Source organism: Copadichromis virginalis, linkage group LG2 (genome assembly GCF_057382275.1).
Source record: "Copadichromis virginalis isolate Kocher_CV1m ecotype Utaka linkage group LG2, C_Virginalis_male_GT1.1, whole genome shotgun sequence".
Lineage (NCBI taxonomy): Eukaryota > Metazoa > Chordata > Actinopteri > Cichliformes > Cichlidae > Copadichromis > Copadichromis virginalis.
In genome coordinates this window covers 34,597,407-34,617,271 of record NC_140619.1, presented here as the reverse complement: position 1 = coordinate 34,617,271, position 19,865 = coordinate 34,597,407, and the positions used below count along the sequence as shown (strand labels likewise).

At 41.8% G+C, this 19,865-nt stretch overlaps 3 protein-coding genes across 4 annotated transcripts; 1 reads left to right on the top strand and 2 right to left on the bottom strand.

The window, feature by feature from the left end:
• Positions 1-1,045: 1,045 nt before the first annotated feature.
• fibpa (fibroblast growth factor (acidic) intracellular binding protein a) lies at positions 1,046-9,360 on the bottom strand. The gene is made up of 11 exons (XM_085432091.1): positions 9,008-9,360; positions 8,837-8,921; positions 6,168-6,366; positions 5,894-6,020; positions 5,544-5,644; positions 5,189-5,322; positions 4,203-4,311; positions 4,030-4,093; positions 3,855-3,941; positions 1,826-1,923; positions 1,046-1,292 (listed from the first exon to the last, which is right to left on the bottom strand). The coding sequence occupies exons 2-11, from the start codon at positions 8,919-8,921 to the stop codon at positions 1,223-1,225; spliced, it is 1,074 nt and encodes a 357-aa protein (XP_085288217.1). The 5' UTR covers positions 9,008-9,360; the 3' UTR covers positions 1,046-1,222.
• Positions 9,361-11,988: 2,628 nt separating this feature from the next.
• Positions 11,989-14,477, top strand: ccdc85b (coiled-coil domain containing 85B). The gene has a single exon (XM_085432081.1). The coding sequence runs from the start codon at positions 12,727-12,729 to the stop codon at positions 13,327-13,329; it is 603 nt and encodes a 200-aa protein (XP_085288207.1). The 5' UTR covers positions 11,989-12,726; the 3' UTR covers positions 13,330-14,477.
• A 1,523-nt stretch (positions 14,478-16,000) lies between these two features.
• Positions 16,001-19,310, bottom strand: fosl1a (FOS like 1, AP-1 transcription factor subunit a). 2 transcript variants are annotated; one of them, XM_085432061.1, is made up of 4 exons: positions 18,912-19,310; positions 18,332-18,589; positions 17,345-17,452; positions 16,001-17,234 (listed from the first exon to the last, which is right to left on the bottom strand). In XM_085432061.1, exons 1-4 carry the CDS (start codon positions 19,023-19,025, stop codon positions 16,680-16,682), a joined length of 1,035 nt encoding a protein of 344 aa, XP_085288187.1. In that variant the 5' UTR covers positions 19,026-19,310; the 3' UTR covers positions 16,001-16,679. The 2 variants fall into 2 exon arrangements, with proteins under 2 accessions (XP_085288187.1, XP_085288194.1); XM_085432068.1 differs by having other exon boundaries at positions 18,332-18,586.
• Between the last annotated feature and the right edge of the window lie 555 nt (positions 19,311-19,865).

Sequence of the window (19,865 nt, the reverse complement as noted above, 5' to 3'; positions counted from 1 at the left end):
TATTCCCATTTACCCCCCATCTATCTATACTTACCTCCCCCATCTCTCACTCCCCTTTTTTCTTTTCCATAAAGCCACTAAAGCCCTCGCTCTCGTCCAATCTGACATGCAGGGATATTTATAGCCAGAGAGAGAGGGAAGTTAATGGAATGTGGACAAAAATTAGAGAGTAGAAGAGAGCGACAGTCTGTGTGTGTGTGTGTGTGTGTGTGTACGTGTTTGGAAAATTTTTATTTTACAGAATAAACCAGCGGTGCTTTCTGGGACAAAAGACAAAAAAATAAAGAAGTATCATGAGTCTTGACCCACGCACCAACTTTTGTGCGTGACTAATGCGTTACTGCGCTTGGAATCATTTCCAGCAGCATGTTGTCTTGCAAAATTTGTAGTCTGTCATGATGCAAACGGGTTAAGATGTTGCTTAACTCACATTAATCCTCATTAGTTTCAGTCTCATTCAACTCTAATGGACACAAATTCAGACTATCCTCAAATTGGGATCAACAGCAGCGGCAGCGCTAGTCTTAATTTTCCTTAAAAATATCTCATCACTTGCAAAATAGCTCCCTGCATTTTATTTTTAGATGGGAGGCGGTTTCTCCAGCTACCCTCCAGTGTTTGGTTTAAAAACCTTCACTCGGCCTCAGCTTATTTGTCTGACTTTTGTTTTTGTCGGGTGGCAGAGATGGCAGCTGTCACTACAGGGGATGTTGTTAAAAATCACAGTCCCAGCTGGACTAACTGTGCCCCCACCCCTCATCCAGTTGGTCCCTATTCCCATAAACACACAGAGACACCCCACACACTGACTGGAGTCACAGCCTGTCGTGCATGTGATCCGCTGGTCCTCTTAAAGTGAATTAGTGAATAAAACGCTAATTCAGTTGGAGTCAATATCAAATTCGCTGTTTTCACTTCTTAAGTATGGTTCACCCAACCCCCAACCCCCGGTGAAAGATCCTGGGGGGGGGTTAATCACAACATCTCTTCCTTCCAGAATAAACATGAAACATTACATAGGAAATAAAACAGAAGGGCATTTTTAATGTAAAATCTTAATTTTATTTACAAACCAAATTTACAGACAACGTTGGGGGACGCTAGGAGCAAAGCAGGCAGACAAACATACAGCGATGACGGAAGAAGCAGAGAAAGCACATCCGAAGGAGCGAAGTAACGCCATAGCAAACTGAAAGGAGACGTGAACCGCTAGGAGAACTCTTCAGTCGTGATACATTTTGAAGATGCAGCTTTTGACGACGCCCATGTATCTGTCCCACACAACTTGATGTCTGAGGGCAGAAAAGAGAAAGAAAACGGTGAGTAAAAGGAGTGAAAAGAGGTGCTCCAAATTTCATGTCAGACTGTAATTGTGAAATCAGAGTGAAGAGAGTAAATGAGGCAATCTGTGTCCCCCCTGTGTATACTGGTGGGGGAGTGGGGGGGTCTATGTTTCTTTTTATGAATATGTCTTTGTTAAGCTTGTAGTGGTTCAGGGCTGTGTAAACCCTTAACTACATTCCTGAGTGTTTGCACGAGAAACAAGGTAACTACAGTTTAAGAAGTCATGAGCAAGATAGGGAGACACCCACTGGCAGAACAAGAGCGTCAATTTTTGGGAGGGTTTTAACATACAGCTTCACGCTTCAGCAGCGTCTAACACCACCATGCATATCCTTATTCGGTTATTTGAAGTTTTCCCCAAAAGCTCTCTATGAAAATCACAGCTCTATTTTAGCACAGGATACCCCGGGGGAATTGATAACCTGGGTCGGTGCCAGGCTCTGACTGATAAGCTTCGGAGAATAAAAGCACATTAACTCACTTGAATGTGTCGAGTATGTGTGCAGAGTTGGTGTAATGAGTGAGGTAGAGTTTCATGTCCGCAGCTGACCACCGGTCTGAACGGCACGGCTCAATAAACTGTGGGATAAAAGGAGGTGAGAAGGTTACAGCATAAAGCCTCAAAGGCAGACTGATGCTGGGACAGACATTAAAGTATTCAGGCTGGCTGAGCCGTCTTTACTTATATATATATATATATATATATATATATATATATATATATACATATATATATATATATATATATATATATATATATATATATGGGCCAACTCCAAGCCCATAGCACAAGTCACCATCAAGTGCGGGATCTACCAAGGAGATGCTCTGTCCCCACTGCTGTTCTGCATAGGCCTGAACCCCCTCAGTGAGATCATTAACAAGACTGGCTACGGATACCGACTACGGAACGGAGCAGTTGTCAGCCACCTCCTGTACATGGATGACATCAAGCTGTATGCCAAGAGTGAACGAGACATCGATTCACTGATCCACACTACCAGGCTATACAGCAATGACATTGGAATGTCGTTCGGACTGGAGAAGTGTAGTCGGATGGTAACAAAGAGAGGGAAGGTAGTCAGAACTGAGGGGATTGAACTACCAGAAGGCAACATTGCAGACACAGAGGACAGTTACAAGTACCTGGGGATCCCGCAGGCGAATGGGAACCATGAAGAGGCCGCTAGAAAAGCTGCAACCACCAAGTACCTGCAGAGGGTCAGGCAAGTCCTGAGGAGTCAGCTGAATGGTAAGAACAAGATCCGGGCCATCAACACCTACGCCCTGCCCGTGATCAGGTACCCTGCTGGGGTAATAGGCTGGCCAAAGGAGGAGATAGAAGCCACTGACATAAAGACAAGAAAGCTCCTTACCATGCATGGAGGGTTTCACCCCAAATCCAGCACCCTGAGGCTGTACGCTAAGCGGAAGGAAGGGGGCCGAGGACTGGTGAGTGTCAGCACCACAGTCCAGGATGAGACAACGAACATCCCAGAATACATTGGGAAGATGGCCCCAACTGACCGAGTGCTCAGTGAATACCTCAGGCAGCAGAAACCCAAGAAAGAGGAGGGAGACGAGGAACCATCATGGAAGGACAGGCCCCTGCACGGTATGTACCACCGGCAGATAGAGGAGGTGGCTGATATCCAGAAATCCTACCAGTGGCTGGACAAAGCTGGACTGAAAGACAGCACAGAGGCACTAATCATGGCAGCACAAGAACAAGCTCTGAGCACAAGATCCATAGAGGCTGGGGTCTATCACACCAGGCAAGACCCCAGGTGCAGGCTGTGTAAAGATGCCCCAGAGACAATCCAGCACATAACAGCAGGGTGCAAGATGCTAGCAGGCAAGGCATACATGGAACGCCATAACCAAGTGGCCGGCATAGTGTACAGGAACATCTGTGCCGAGTATAACCTGGAAGTCCCGAGGTCAAAATGGGAGATGCCCCCAAGGGTGGTGGAGAATGACCGAGCTAAGATCCTGTGGGACTTCCAGATACAGACGGACAAAATGGTGGTGGCTAACCAACCGGACATAGTGGTGGTAGACAAACAAAAGAAGACGGCCGTAGTGATCGATGTAGCGGTTCCGAATGACAGCAATATCAGGAAGAAGGAACACGAGAAGCTGGAGAAATACCAAGGGCTCAGAGAAGAGCTCGAGAGGATGTGGAGGGTGAAGGTAACGGTGGTCCCCGTGGTAATCGGAGCACTAGGTGCGGTGACTCCCAAGATAGGCGAGTGGCTCCAGCAGATCCCGGGAACAACATCGGAGATCTCTGTCCAGAAGAGCGCAGTCCTGGGAACAGCTAAGATACTGCGCAGGACCCTCAAGCTCCCAGGCCTCTGGTAGAGGACCCGAGCTTGAAGGATAAACCGCCCGCAGGGGCGTGCTGGGTGTTTTTTTTTTTTTATATATATATATAAAAATATATATATATATATATATATATATATTTTTTTTTTTTTTTTTTTTTTTTTTTTTAAAGAAAATCTCACCTTCTCTACAAGATCAATAAAGAAATCTCTGACATCTTTTGTGTTGGTCAGCTTTGCAGCTATGTTGATGAGGCCTCTGGAAAGATTCTGCAGAAACAAAATTACATTCGAAACTGTTATTTCCTTTTCACAGTTATTCTCACGGAATATCATAAAGATACTTATCATCTCTCACCTTGAAACTACCCTCCATCTCAATGAAAACTTTCGTCTTTCCTCTCAGGGCTGTACAGACCAAACTGAGCAGAAATAAGAGAAGAAAGGAAAAGAAAACAGATTTAAAAAATTCAGAAGCTTTTTCAGGAGTCAGCAAAACATGGAAGTGTCTGGAAAGCGTGTTCCTGTTACCTTTTGTGTTGATCGAGCAGATCTTTGTCAGTGATTAAAATCTTCAGCTCTTTCAGTTCTTGCAAAAACTCTTTGTCAAGATCGACGTCCATGTCTTCCACCATGTTGTCTACAGGAAAATTCAGACACTGTCGAGTTAGTTTAATGGGAAATATTTCTAGAAATTATATTTTAAATATTTGTGTTCTTATAACTACTTGGTTATTAAGTATAATGACTCAGATGCTACCTAATATTATTCCCTCTTTCACTCTCCTAATTGTTAACCTGGGAATTTAAAATTCATCCTCTTACTGATGAAGTAAAGCCTGAAGGACCTCTGGTGGTCAGTAAACCTCACTGACAGAGCCATTGATCTAAACTTTATTTAGTAAACACAATCAACATATAGTTACCGGCTTTGTTAAGGTACACCTTGCTAATAGCAGGTTTGACCAGCTTTTTACCTTCAGAACTGCCTTAATTCTTCATAGGGTCAACAAAGTGCTAAAAACATTCCTCAGGTTTGACATGACAGCATCACACAGTTGCTGCAGATTTGTTACTAGTGAGAAGATGGGTACAATATCTTCATAAAGGGATGGACATGGTCAGCAATAGTACTCAGGAATGCTGTGGTATTTAAATGATGCTGAGCTGGAGCTAAGGGGCCCAAAAAGTACCAAGAAAATATTCCCACACCATCACACAACCACTACAAGCCAGAACCATTTATGCAAGGCAGGATGGATCTATGCTGGCTTTACCTCATAACATCACAACAGGAGTCGAGACTCATCAGACCAGGCAACATTTTTCCAATATTCTATTGTTCAATTTTGTTGAGCCTGTGTGAATTTGAGCCTCAGTTTCTTAGCTAAAGGGAGAGGTACCCAGTGCGGTCTTCAGCTGCTGTAGCCTATGTCCTTCAAGGTTTGATACTATGTGTGTTTAGAGATACTTTGGTTCTAATCAAGTGGTTATTTGAGTCAAAACTAAGCACTCACCAACAGCCCCAACTGTCCAGTTGCTGATAAGCTGACCGGCACAGAAAGCAAAATCCTGGAAACTGAGGTATTGCAGCTTTCTTTTTCCCGTCTCAAACCGATTGTTGGCAAAGAAAACGATGGCAGCGTAATCCCTGTGATAAAGACAATAAACACACGGCATTTAAAAAAACACAAAATAAAACCAAGCAATCAGAGCACCCAATCTTTTCATGTGGTATTTCGTTAGAATTTGTTGCAAAATAACATATTAATTCATCACAACACTACAACATAACAGATTTTAAGTTATACAACTGCTGTAAAACACAAGCCTGAGGCAGAAGGCTTGTGCTCTGTGCCTGTCGCTGATTACCTTGCAAGTTTGTCAGACAGAAGAAAATGCTGACGTATGTTCTCCACCAGGGGTCCCTTCAGCTCTTCGACAACTTTGAAAACACGTTTGAAGTTGTCGAACTGAAATTACACACACAATGCAAGAGATTTACTAATACTGAAAGAATCTGCTCCACAATCAGAAATCCCACCACAACTAATAAAATGTACCCAGAGCTATAAAACCAAATTAATTGTTGAAGCCGGCACACAACAGGAGCTCTGGCATGGTTTGATGTTTGTTTCAACACTCAGCTGTATCCTAGCATTCAATAACACACTGCCGGAGCTTTAAAATATCAATCTTTACAATGCACAGTGAAGACTTACCTGTCGTCTGCAGCTTTTTAGTGTCACACTTGTCTTGGCACTGATGTCGTCCAAGTCTTTCTTTGTTCCCTTGGAGAGCTTCTTTCCCAGGACCTCACGAACAAATGTATCATCAAAAGCATAGTATCTAAACAAGGCAAGAGACACAAAAAACAAATTGCCATGAGAAGAAACGTAGCATAAAGGAGGAGGTTTGGCAAATAAATACAGGAATAGAGAGTTGTGACTCCTCTGAAATAAATGGGTTAATTAAATTAGAGCGTCATGGCCGCACCTCTCTATGAGCATGATTTGCCGATGAGGAGGGATCTGGAACAGCAGCTGGTTGGCTAGTTTGGCCGGACTGTGCAGCAGGCGCTCACACATCTGGAAAGTCCTGTACTGGTCCATGGTGTCACTCAGCAGGACATCTTTACTTGCCTCACACTCGTCCATCACTCCTCCCTCCATGCGTACCTTCACTGCATCGTTCACTGTTGGATAAATCACACAAGCGCAGTTCAAATGGTTGATGAACCGATGATGCCTGAAGTTAAATGTGATAACATGAATGAACAATCACTGCTGTGCTGTGAATAATCAGCAGCCTGAAACAGCTGCTGCACCATATTTGGGCATTAAACCCTGTATTTCCAATTTCTTTACCATATTTGATTCTTAAAGTTTACTTGTTCCTTAAATTAGTCTTATGATACTTAGAAGCCACACGTGCGTGTGTTTAAACACTGTACCTGACCTGAAATCACCACACCTAACATGTGATCCTGCTAGGTGCACCCAGTAAACCCCGTTCCAAAGAGAGAACACCTACTCCTATGTTTAATACTGATGAGAATGGAAACAGTGGATGGATTCATGAGGAGGGTTTGGTGCATATTTTTATTTATAATGGGATGTCTACATGACTGTATGTCACATGTATTTTTTAACACCTGTTCTCCACTTACTTGATGAAATTATTTAGAGATAACACACTTTTTCACCTTCACATGGGGTGGCAGTTACACCAAGAGAGAGTTATACATTGTGTTACTTATCCTAAATTAATTTAACCAGTAATTAGCTTTAGTAAATCCTGCCTGGCAGCTTCATCTTCATTAATCTTTGTTCAATATATCCACCATACCTCCTCTGCACATCTCCAGACTATCTCAGCCTCGCCTCTCTAACTTTGTCTTCAAGAATTTGAAGCAATCTAAACTTTTTTGTTCGTTTTCTTTACAGACAGAGCAGCGTGTGTTTGTTTGCTTTGTTCAGATTCATTACTGCAATTACTTTGAAGTTGAAAAATTAAGCCTTTAAGCATCATTTGTGCTTTCTGACTGGGTCCCAATGAGGATATCAAGCCTCATCTCTGAATATCCTAATTAACACACCCCATATTATGACTAAAAATTAATAACAAAACTAATAAAAACTTTAACTGGAAGGAGTAAACACAGCCTGGAAATAAACTATATTGAAACACTCAACAGCACTGTCAGAAACAGTGAGCAGATCACAGGAGACAGAAAACGATCTGCCTGACTGAAGTATTTCTGTGTTCTCAGAGAATGATCGACCTCTGTATGCAGAGCTCTGCCTTCAAGCTCAAACTATGGATTAGGTGGAATCATTACAAATGCTCAATAGCTCCTATTGCAATCAAACTATTACAGTCTGATTATGTTTTTATGTTTGTTTTTTATTTCTTATGTGTATTTGCTTTGGTGTAATGCGGCAGCCTAACTGCCAAGTCTGAGCTTAAATATTACACTAAATCGTCTTCACTGTAGTTTTTTTCCCTTGCCTTCTCAGATGCTTCATTTTAACATTTTTAGACGCCTAAGATGTGAAACCATTATGTATTTCACAAAAGTATCTTATTTTCTGTAAAAACAAGAACATTAATTAGTTTTAAAAACTGAGGTCCTTCACTGATCCCCTCTCGACTGTTTGGTTTCAACACTTTAATTTATTTTATATAATTAAAGGAAGCCAGTCACTCTGTAATTATACGTTTTCAACAGGCTGTGTAGCAAAATCATGGCCCAGTCATTTACAAATGTGTTAAGAGGTGTGATCAGTATTTCCTCCAGTTAAATGTGGCTCAGACCAAAGAACGCTTATTGATTTTTGGAGGAGGCCAAGTCCCCCTGTTCCTGCACCATTTCTCAATAAAGGTGACCCATTGGGAGAAGTGCAGCCATAAAAATACCTGGAAGAGAAATTAAATGCTGTTTCAAATACAGATGCATTGTTCAGAAAGGGCAATCATGGCTGTTTTTTAAAGTATCTTGGAAATGCTTTATTCAGTTTCTTACTGAGTCTGTGCTTTTATTTTCTGTGACTTGCTTATTTGGCAAAGCCTTAATCTTTAAAACCGGTGAAAAGTAGAGAAAACGGTTAAGTTGTCCTGTAAGATTACCGGGCACCACCTTTAGTGAATTTCAGTATCTGTGTGAAATCAAGCGTCCTCTCAAAGGGACAGACTGTCGTTTTAGAATCTCAGCATCCTTTACATATTAACAACCACACGTTTCTATCAGAGAGAAGGTTAAGTCGCCCCACAGTTAGCACTAATAGACTCAGGCAGTCATTTGTTCCATCTCCTGCTGTATGTTTTAAATAACTTTTAACTTTTAACCATTTCCCTCAGTTCACTGTAGGATTTTGCATTCTATGTCTGTACTGAGTTGGATCACTGTCTGCAAAACAAAGTGTCACATGGTGATGTTGAAGCTTTATTACATGTTATTACTATTTTTGGACTGCTTTATTATTCTGAACCACCCCTTAAAATATACTTTGATACTTGAGGTGGATGACCTTCAGGCTGGGCACCTCTGCTTTGACTGTGTTAGCCGCCAACTCCAGGTAATCACACACTCTTTATATAAAAACGCATCTATTAATAGGATCGTTGTGACCCAGACTCTCACATGTGTTTAGCGTTACCCCTACCTGTGTATCCGTCCAACCACAGCTGGTAAACCTCCTCATCCATGATGGTGGTGTTACCCACGAACACATCCAGCTCTACAGACATCTGCTTAAAACAAACAAGAAAAACATGTTTATTGTTTAGCTCAGGTATCACCGACATATAGCTGATTAGCTCGGGTGATATTATACCTTGTTCTCAGTGTTCTCTCAGGTAGCTGGCGGCGATAAAATCGTGTCTGCAAAGTGAACTATTTAATTCTATTAGCTGGGCTTAAATTTGCTCTCCATGGCTTACTGATTAGCTAACTTCCTCCATAAAATGTTAGCCTCCGGAGCTAGCCGAGCTGCACAGTTATCGACGGCCAATAAACGGGCAGCACTGCGGCGAATTAAGACCACGTTAATGTGACGATATGACACGATTATTAAGCAGCTTTTGAATTTACAGCAACAACGTCTATGAAATATTACAGCCCGTGAGAGACACGAGTGCGTAATGTCAACAACAGCAGTCACGTAGCAGATACTTCCGGTTCTATGATGTCACAGGAAAAGCTCCCGAATTAAAAATATGTTTTTGTTTTTTGGTTAATTTAAGTTTATTTTAATTTAATTGCCATTTTAATTTCTTTCCCATTTTTCTATTAATCAGTATTTCGGTCGCATCTTTTTTGTATCGTGTGAAATTCCTTTGATCGTTTATGTCCGCTATGTTCATTACCTTCCTTGCAATAAAGCTATTGTTTTAGATACCTATTATGTCATCGTCTTATCACAAAACTCAGGCACTGAAAACATTCAATGTACACGTGACTGCTTTTTATATTAAATAAATAAATAAATGTGTTTTTTATAGTGTATATATATAGTATATATATATTCATATTAATACAGAAACATACTTCTTTCCAACTCACTCACACCTCTATCAACACACTCAAGGCAAATAATAATAATAATAATAATAATAATAATAATAATAATAATAATAATAATAATAATAATAATACCCCTGCTCCCCCGGAAGATCATACAGTGGCCACAAATGACTGAAAGAGAATACTTTTGCTGCACATATTGAAGGATATCTCCTTTCTCAGGAGCCCGGCACGCCTTTTTGTTTACAGCCTCTGTGTTGGTCTTCCAGTTCAGCCTGTTGTAGACGTGGACACCCAGGTACTGGTACTCTTCCACCACATAAACACCCCGTCACAGGATAGAAACGGGTCGTATAGCAGACGTCCTCTTCCTTGTGAAGTCCATCACCAACTCTCTAGATTATGGTGATTCTATTTTATTTATTTATTTTTGCAGGATTTTGCTATATCTACATATAGCACAGCCCTTCCCGTGTTTTTTTTTCTTTTTCAATTATCTTTCATTGGCTTAAACATCAGTTTTCTCGGTGTGTGGGGGGGAGGGGGGGTCTTGCTCTTTTTCCCATTAACAGTTACTGCAGACGTCTCACATGACTGTGGGCAGCATGTGACACAACTATGAGACGCCCCTGAGGATTACCAATATGAATAACACACCATTCATCTGTAGTTTTTTAGGAGCTGATCATGTGCTTTTAAGGTGTGGCTCTGACAAGTGAATACGTAATAATAGGTAATGTTAGTGCAGACAAAACGGTAACTTCTGTGATATTAGAGTGTTTAGATACATAGAAAATCATTATCATTGAAAGCTTGACAAATGGCCTTCAGGATCAGCAGTTTTCTTTTATTTCTTCAATGTTTGGCCTCTCTTCTAAGCCAACGTCTACTTTGATTGACCATCCAAGGGGTGGATTAGAGGTGAATTACCCTACAGTAACTCAACAGGTAACATTCATATAAAGAAAGAAAGACTTCAGTGACCAGAAAAGAAAATCCGAAAGATAATGAACGATTATGTGAAGACTCAAATTACAGCACTGCGCCTGGCAGCCACACAGTACCCTATTGTTGATCATTTGTTCCCTAAGTTATTATAAAATGTGTCAGATCACAGATAGGCTTCTTTGTGAGCACCGGGCCCCACAGTGCTGTGCGCTTTGCTTGCTGCCTGCGTTTACACAATCTGCTCTTTTCCTCTGACGATTAATCTAAATAAATCCCCGTAAATCCCTCTCCTCGCCCTCCCTTTCTGTGTTTCTGCATGTGTCCTTCAAAAAAGAAAAATCACAACACGGGAGGGTGAAAACGAATCAGCCAAACACGCCTTTTTTGTCGACTCTCCTGCTGCGCATCAACACTCTCATTTCTAACCTCACATGACACCCTGATTCCATCCCCAGATCCCCCTTGCGCGGTTAACACCCTACATTGTTGTGGCCTCAGTGAAACAATGGAGGTGGGACAGAGGGCGGAAGGATGTGGCTGAATGCCTCAGCATAAACCCATGGAAAAAAAGGGTCTGCAGTCACACTTTCCGCCAATGTTCTTTGAAAAGTAACAAGTACAACCAGGAGTCACTCATGCACTCCACTGTCATAGACATGTATCTGGTTTTTGAGGATGAGATCATTCTAATGAACAGGAAAAACCGAAGGAAGTGGGTTTACACAGGCTTTTCCTATCAATTTCCTTCATACATTTCCAACTTGTTTTGGTTTCATAGCATGAAAAGGATAAGAAAAAAGAAAAGAAAAATACAATAAAATAAAGAAATAAAAAAAATGGGTTTGAATCCAAATGGGGGCGCACACGTTCCTCATTGAGGGAGCGCGTGGAGAGAGGATCTTCCATGTCAAATCTCGTTATTTAGAGTGGAATTAGATGAACCACAGAGCTTTAGATTATTAAATGTTGCCATTTACGGCTACAAAACAGGCTTAAATAACGCAATGTGGAATTGCCACACTGCGAACATCAGAGAAAACCACAAACAGTTCTGATTACTAGCTTATCTAAGGAAATTTGCCAAGTTACAAATCCTGATAAAGCAGTAAAGTTTCCTTTAAAACCTCTACAAAATAAAAGCATCTCTGCTGAGCATCGCGGCTTCACTAAAACGCGACCAAAACTAAAAGGCGTCACTCGTTACAAATATATAATCTAGTTCAGCGGTGCTCTCAAAGCAACATTTGTGACAGTTCTTTTCTTAAAAACAACAATCTGAAGCTTTTATTTTGAAGGCTGCTTGTACTGGTCTCCGTCAGAGCTCCAGCTTCACACGCAGCTCGCTGCTTAGCGGAGTCACAGCCGTGAAAGTGGCGGAGGCGGACATTGTTGTGGTAACAGTCCATCTCCGGAGGATGAGCACAGATGATGATGTACATATTTTGAGCGGTGAGCTTTGTTTGTTATTTATTTTTTTTATCTAAACAATGAATCTTTTTTAAAGAAAAAGGGGGGTAAAGCTGCTGCGCCGTGCGGACTCCTGCAGCCACCGGAGTTCATTCAGCTGAGGCGAGACAAGCACAGCCCGATGAGACGATGCCAGCGGTGTAGAAATCACAACATCTGCAGGGTGTGCTTGGTCAAGCCTCCGTGGACTCACCGGGCCTTTGTCCAGAAAAGCCCACGGAGCGGCTGTTGCCTTCAAAAAAAAAAAACTGCGCGGGGAGGAGAAATAAGGGCTGCTGTGCTCCCGGAGGCCTTTGGAGAAAGCAGCCTGCTGCTGAGAGGATGACAGATTGACATTAATAGGGGCTTGCGGTGCGTTTTTCACACACGACCTCATTAAGGCGTTATCCACGGAGAACAGCACAAAAAGGGACTGAAGTCACAGCCTTGGAGATAAAGACAATCTAAATAAAGACACCACATGTTTCTGCCTTGATTTTACCTCCGGTGATCAAATACATTACATCTGGATTACAGCGGATGCATGTGTTGAGCATTAAATATAGCCACATCTCAGCGCTTTTAATAGATTCTCAGGTACCCATAGGTGTCGTTTTTTACTGAAAGAAGAAAAAAATGGGTAGCGAAGGTGAGATAATAAACAGAGAACTGTCAAAGATGTCGGACGAGGACTTGCTGGCGTGCTCCAAAGAGGAGCTGGTGAGCCGGTTGCGTAAAGAGGAGTCAGAGAAAATATCGGCTCTGATCCAGCGCGGTCGGCTTATCAAAGAGGTAAATAAACAGCTGCAGGGACACCTCCTCGAAATCAGGGAACTGAAAGTCATCAATCAGCGCCTGCAGGAGGAGAACACGGAGCTGCGGGACCTGTGCTGCTTCCTAGACGACGACCGGCTCAAAGTGAAGAAGCTGGCCCGGGAATGGCAGCTGTTCGGGCATCACGCAGCCAAAGTGATGCGGGAGGACCTGGGCGGGTACTTGAAAAAGCTCGCTGACCTGGAGCGCATGCAGGACGGGCTGGTGAAGGAGAATCTGGACCTGAAGGAGCTGTGCCTGGTCCTGGAAGAGGAGTGTGTGAGCAGGAGTGACTCCAGTCCAGGAGGTTCCACCGAGCTGAATCTGCCCTGCATGGTGGCCCGGGACCTGGGAGATGGGAGCTCAAGCACAGGCAGCGTGGGAAGCCCAGACCAGCTTCACCTGGTGTGCTCACCTGATGACTGATGGCAGGTGTGTGTCAGCAGCTGAGGACTGGAGGGAGACAAAGGTGCTCTGTCAGATAGTACAAATTAATCTGGAGGATTAAAAAAAAAAAGCATTAGGGCTTTCTGAATGCTGCAAAGATTTGTGTGCCACTAGACTTGAGACTCTTTCCACATTTCAGGACTTTACAAAGACATTTATTAGATGTTTGCCAGATGATAACATGTCTAAATTTTACAGTGTTTTTTCTAAAGATTCTCCTGAAAATTCTCCTTTTTCAGTGGTCTGTTGTTGAGAAAAAATGGGACCAAAAAAGTGGGTCACATATATAAATTTATCTCATGCACTGGATTAGCCTACACTGGTAGAAGCCTTTTTCTCAATTGCACTGGACAGCGTTATCTTGGATCTTGAAAACACAGATCTAAAGATTCATTTCAATCCAGTTTCGAGCCATATTTAGTCCTCTGAATTCCAATAGCACTGAAACAAAGGAAACTATTTGATAATTGCTTTTTTTGCTAATGATGTGTAATATTTTATGCACTCTCGCTTCCTCAGGACAGGATTGGAGTGCCATGTGTGCATGATGATTGTCACCATTTGTAACAAAGCCTGTGAAGCAGCCTGACGTGAAGGCCCTTTAGGTTTCCTGAGGGGTGGGGCTGCTGAGAATAATGTAACACGTGCAGACCTACACACTCACTTTGGATCAGGCATGGTAGATGTTGTTGGACCTCACGCAGAGCTGAACTGAAAAATAAGTTCTGTCACTATTTTTAAAATTCAACTGGAAAACTCTTTGTATCAAACTGGAAGGTCTACAAGTTTTGGTTGATTTTTATTCTGTTTAAGCCGAGCTGTTTAAATTCTTTTTTTTTCTTCTTGTCTTTGTTTTTTTTAAATGAAGTTGTTGCTGAATTATCATAAGATTTGTTAGCTTCTTCTTCTGTAACTCATGCTTTGTATTTAATCTGTAACATTAGGAGCAAACTTAACTTCAGCCCTTCTTTAATCTTGATTTGTCTGTATTAACTAGCTTTACTAACCAGTTTCAGTTTAAACCATAGCACCTGGATTACAAGAGGTTTATTTTGTTGTTAGCTGTTTATTGGTGGGCTATGCTCGTAGTGCACTGAAAAGCTTTAAATACAGTGGCTATGACACTCGGGGCTGTTCTGACCTTTCTTTGTGTATTTGCCTTGCAGAAAACATGCATTTAACATGACACACACGACAAATTGATTTCTGCATTTGTTCTGACCTTCGTGTCTGAACCAACTGCGCTTGATTGATGCTGCCTTCATGCCACACTGACTGACGTTATGGATATTCATCAGTTTTATTTTTGGAGCCCTATTTGCACAGTCTGGAGAGCTGATGGGGGTGGAGGGGGGTGATGCTTTTACCCACTTACTGATGCACAGACGTCCTTTGACAGCAGCGTACATACAGATTTTTTCTCCCTCGTGCTCTCCAGCTCTCAATCTGACTCTTGTTCCATCTCCGCCTCTCTGCCTCGCTCATCCCATTTTAGCAATTCAATGCTCTCTGAGCCGTGTATGTATTAGCAAGAGATTCACTTCATTTTAGGGTAACAGAGGCCACAGTGTTGAGAGTGGAGGGTCAGAGAGTGGCCAGCAGAGTTTGTCAGCGCATGGTGCAGTAATCAAACTCTCTTACTCGCTGCCACTAATGATTAATTCTGTATTTATTACTGTGTCAGGTATTTTCTCAATTAACTGATATGAAGTATGGCCTTAACACCCAGAGTCAAAGGGTAATGTCTTCAAAGTATTGGATTTTTTCTGATCAACAGTCTGAAGATGTTAAGATCAAAGACCACAAAAACCTGGAGAAGCTGCAGTCCAGGGGCGGAGCCAGGCAGGGGTCTGGGGTGGCACTGCCCCCAGAACCAATAATGAAGCTTATTGGGGGGTTCTTCGCACATAATCATAGGAGTTAAGAAGTAATCAGACACAGCTGGGTATAATCTTAACAATCAATTAATTTTTATCAACAGTTAAAAAATAATTAAATTAACAACCATTGCATATTTCTTTTAAAATGATTTAAAATGTGACTGTATACGAGTCTTCACAGTGTACATGTCTACATGTGTGAAAACCTATTTCTGCCACTTAAAAAATAATAAATAAATGAACAATTTTTTCATCTATAAGTAAAAATGCTGTGTTATTACCAAAAAATTTGAGTTGATATTTTGAGATAAACCAAAATTTTGTCTTCGGATGGCAGAAAAATGTTGATGGTGGAAAGAAGCAACTCAAAAATTTTAGTTTTGACCTAAAGACAACTTTCCATCAATTTGTGTTTCATCCCAGTCTAAGTTAAAAAAAAAAGTGTATAAAACTGTCTGACTCCACCACTGCTGCGCCTGGAGAATATTCAGCATTACTGCTCAATTAAAAAGAAATTACTAGAACATTAAACTTCAATCAGGCAACTGATCAATGAATCGAATCCTCATTTCAGTCGCGTTGTCACGTCTCATTTACATTTCTGAATCTCTTTCACACATTTCGAATGATCCAGACAATCGACTCTGAGTAATCTGCTGTTTTTCAGATGATTTTCAGTCACAGTCTCTTGCTTATTTTGCCAATAACTGTACACCATTTCTCTTTGCACACACCTTTGTTCTTTATTATCTGGTTTTTTTTCAAACAAAGACAAATTTAAGGCACTGCCCTCCAAACAGTTCATTTTAACAGAAAACATAAACAGTACCAAAAAATATATTATATTCTCCATAATAAATATGTGATTATATCATTTATAATAACTCCTATGGCCCAGCCTTAGTGGTCAGTAATTTGTATAAAGATAATATTAGGGTTCTGAAAGGGTCCACGCATAAATATGGACCTGTTAGTTTAAGCACTCCGTTTCCCTTTTTGAGGACTTTCACAACACACTGTAACAATATAGTAACTCATCAAAGGGAACATTATAATGTATTATATCTAATAATATATGATTAAATGGAGTTATCACAGTTATGTGTACAACGTTTGTATAATTAGAGAATATAGTCTGCATGCAGTGCTTTCGCAATAAACCTCAAACACACTCATTCTTATTTTATAACTCTGAAAATTAGAAATATAAAGACTTTATATTCTTATAAAAACTAAAAAAAGTGTAACATTCGTCTTCTAATAATGCCACAGATTTGCATATTATCTAAGAAAAGCATCAACTTTCTAAAGAAATCGAGCAGCTGCACGTTGCTCGTTTCGAAATGATAAGAGCCGTCGTTTTCACTTCCATCACATTTCCTTGACATCCTGCACTGTGACTGCGCTGAAATCAAACTTAGTGTATTGCCAGGAAGGCAGGGCCGTCGATTACAGTGAGAGGATGGTTGGTGAGTGCAGGGAGTGATCCGACTGGTCACCGCTGCTGCTGCTGCGGCGATGAGCTATCCCACAGGGCTGTGGGGCCTGAGACTGCTGGACACTTCCCTGGTGTGATGTAACGTGGGATGTGCTGGAGGCACTGGTGTCTAAAGAGGCAGAGGGGTAGGTGAAAACTGTGCCAGCTGTGAAGGACATGATAGAGGGCGTGGAGAGAACTGGGGTGTGGAGTGACTCTGATTCAGTAGCAACAGCAGAGGCGGTTGATGTTACAGGCTTTGTGGGGATAGTTATCCTTGGTCTGGGCTTCTCCAGCTTTATGGGTGGTTTGATTGAGGGTCCAGGACTGCAGGAGTCCGCTGGCTCTAGTTTGATGGCTGCCAAAGAGGAAATGGATGGACCTGAGTCAGAATCCGAATCAGAGTCCTCTATTTTGCAAATGGGTCGGTGAGCTTCCAAGACCAGTTCAAGCTTCTCTTTCTCCTTTTGTAGTTCAGCTATTTCCTTCTGCAAGCGGGACTTTTCATCCTCCAGCATGTCTGTCTCCTACAGCAGGAGAAAGACAGAGTTTGATTCATTCATGCCTGACTGAGACCAACACCTTACATATTAACATATTACATATTACATATACTATTATATTAAAGATCACTCACAGTTTGCAGGGAATCTGTCAGCTCCCGTCTCCGATTGCGACACTTTGCTGCTGCCAGTTTATTCCTCTCCCTTCTTACTCTGCGCCTTTCGACTTCTTCCCGAGATAACTGAAGAGGAGAAGAAAAATTACTACAAAACATGAAGGCGGCCTAAACTCCTGAACTGGATTAATCCGGCTTGTTTTAGGCAAACAGCTAATTTCAAAACATCACATGCACAGTGAAATTCCACCACAGGCAGCATGACACAGGTGAAATACTCCCACCATGTGTGCACACTGACTCATCACAGCCATGGCAGCTGCAGGGTTGAAAAGCGTCTGGGCTTTTGTGCCTTTGTAACACCCGAATTCTGACTTCATCCAACATTCTACTGAATAATTGCAGTTAATCCAACATTTCCCGCCCTTTCGGGGTGATGAGTCACGCTCAGACCCCTAAAGTGACTCAGGTGTGAGTCACAGAACATGACTTGCCCCTATGAGTCACATGACAGTCCACTTCCTGTTCAATGAATTTACAACTTTATGACGAGGATGTGTGCCAAAGCGTACCTGGGGAAACGTACAGAATTATACTGTGTGTTGGAAGTCAAATGTAAAGTTACTTTGAATGGAGTGATGTTTCTATAGTAAGAAAAAACTGATAATCACCTGTTAATTTTACTGTCAACAAAAACTCAGTAAAAAAACAAAGGAGAATACAACAGTGTGTGTTTAACTCCAGTGCTGAGAAAAAGATTTAAAAAACATATCTTTAGATTTTCTTCCTATTTCTCCATACATCTAGAGGAAGTGGCACTATTGTGTCACAGAGAATTACAGGACATTACGCACTGATTACACAAAAGTGATTGAGCCACACTCCACACCTCAGCATCCACACCACATTCCCTCGAGGGAGAATGCAACTTCCAAGAGGGCTCATTCACTTGTTTCTTAGTGGAAAAACAAAAAACCCACAATCATTTGTGAGCTATGTGCTTACATGTTCATCATTCCTGCGCCTTGTTGAAGATGGGCTGTTTGCAGAAGTTCTTATGACCCCTGTCCTGAGAAGGTGAGACTGGGAAGGTGGTGGAACCAGTGGCCTCGCCCCTGGGTGGACTGGGTAAGGAGGTACTGGTGATCGCGAAGGGCCTGGTGGATGCATGAGAGAGGGCTGGACCAGCCACTGGAGGTCCTGGTTGCTTGTGATGGCATTGAGGCTGGGGATAATCTGACTGGCCCCTGCCATTGTAAACTTCTAGGGAAAAAAGAAAAATAAACAGTTTGAAAGAAGAAGATTTTATATAATGAAATATTCACGATAAGTAACAAGTGCAGGATTAAAAGTGTAAACTAATATTATTGCGTAACTATTATATAACCATTATTATAAATATTATTATTTTTTATCTATTACTTGTACAACTAAACTAAATTACAGTGTGATGATTTAACAGCTTTAAATTTGTATTCCTTAATGTTAGCTAGAACATTTTTAGTTATTTCTCAAAACTTTAACCGTATTGTTCTTATTTGACCCCTAACCTTTTACCCAGTTCAGTCAGTGACAGCACACCTACCTGCTCCTGATGTGTGGCTGAAGTGCTGGTGTTTCCAAGGGAAGCAGGGTTTGTCCCAGAGGTGCCTGTGTACGGTGGGTTGCCTCTTTCTTGACTCCCAAAGTTTCGATACATCCTCTCTTTCTCAGTGAAAAGAAAACTGAATCCAGCTGTGGCTATATAGTCTTCCGTTCTCACGAAACTAAGTGGTTGAGTCTTGTGTTTTAATTCAAATAGGGGGCAAGCCCACCGACTTGCGTATTCGGTAGAGTCCAAAGAAGTCTTCAAGGGGGAGCGAGGAAAGAAATATCTCCTTGTTTTTTCCCCAGTCGTCCAAAAACCTTCGAAAACAACTTTCAGCGCTCACGGTAGTCCTCAGTCGTACATCCAGGATCGGAAGTCTGGGAATGATCGTGAGGTTGTAAACTCTTTAAGCAGCAGTATATGCACACCACGCCCCTCTGTACTTACGGGAAATAGTGTTGTCTGGAACCTCTCACGAAATTCTCCACGTGTCGTGACGTCATTTACCATATTTGGTGAGAGTTTCCTCCAGAGACTAGTACAGGGATTCCTCTCAAAGACAGCCCACACCTCGTGCTCTGAAACTGGCGCTGTAGTGATTTCTCTTATCTGGAGGAGGCTTAAAGCACTGGGTACACTTTATAACTGAAAGCCAAAGCACGGAGACTCTTTGTTTATACTGCAGTGAAATTTGTACATGTTATCAGTACAAGGGTAACCAGTTAAGGGTTGAAGTTTGAAAAAAACACACACACGCAAACAGATTGCTCAGTGAGAAACCCTGAGCAATCTGTTTTTTCACACTTAAAAAAACACTGATCTATTTTTATTGATGTGCACCTCTATTTCCAGGGATTATGGAAAGTTTAAGACATTTCTGTTTAGAAACAAACATGAAACAGTGACTAAAAGTATCAGTGTGACATAACTCCCCGCCTTATCTCCATTAGA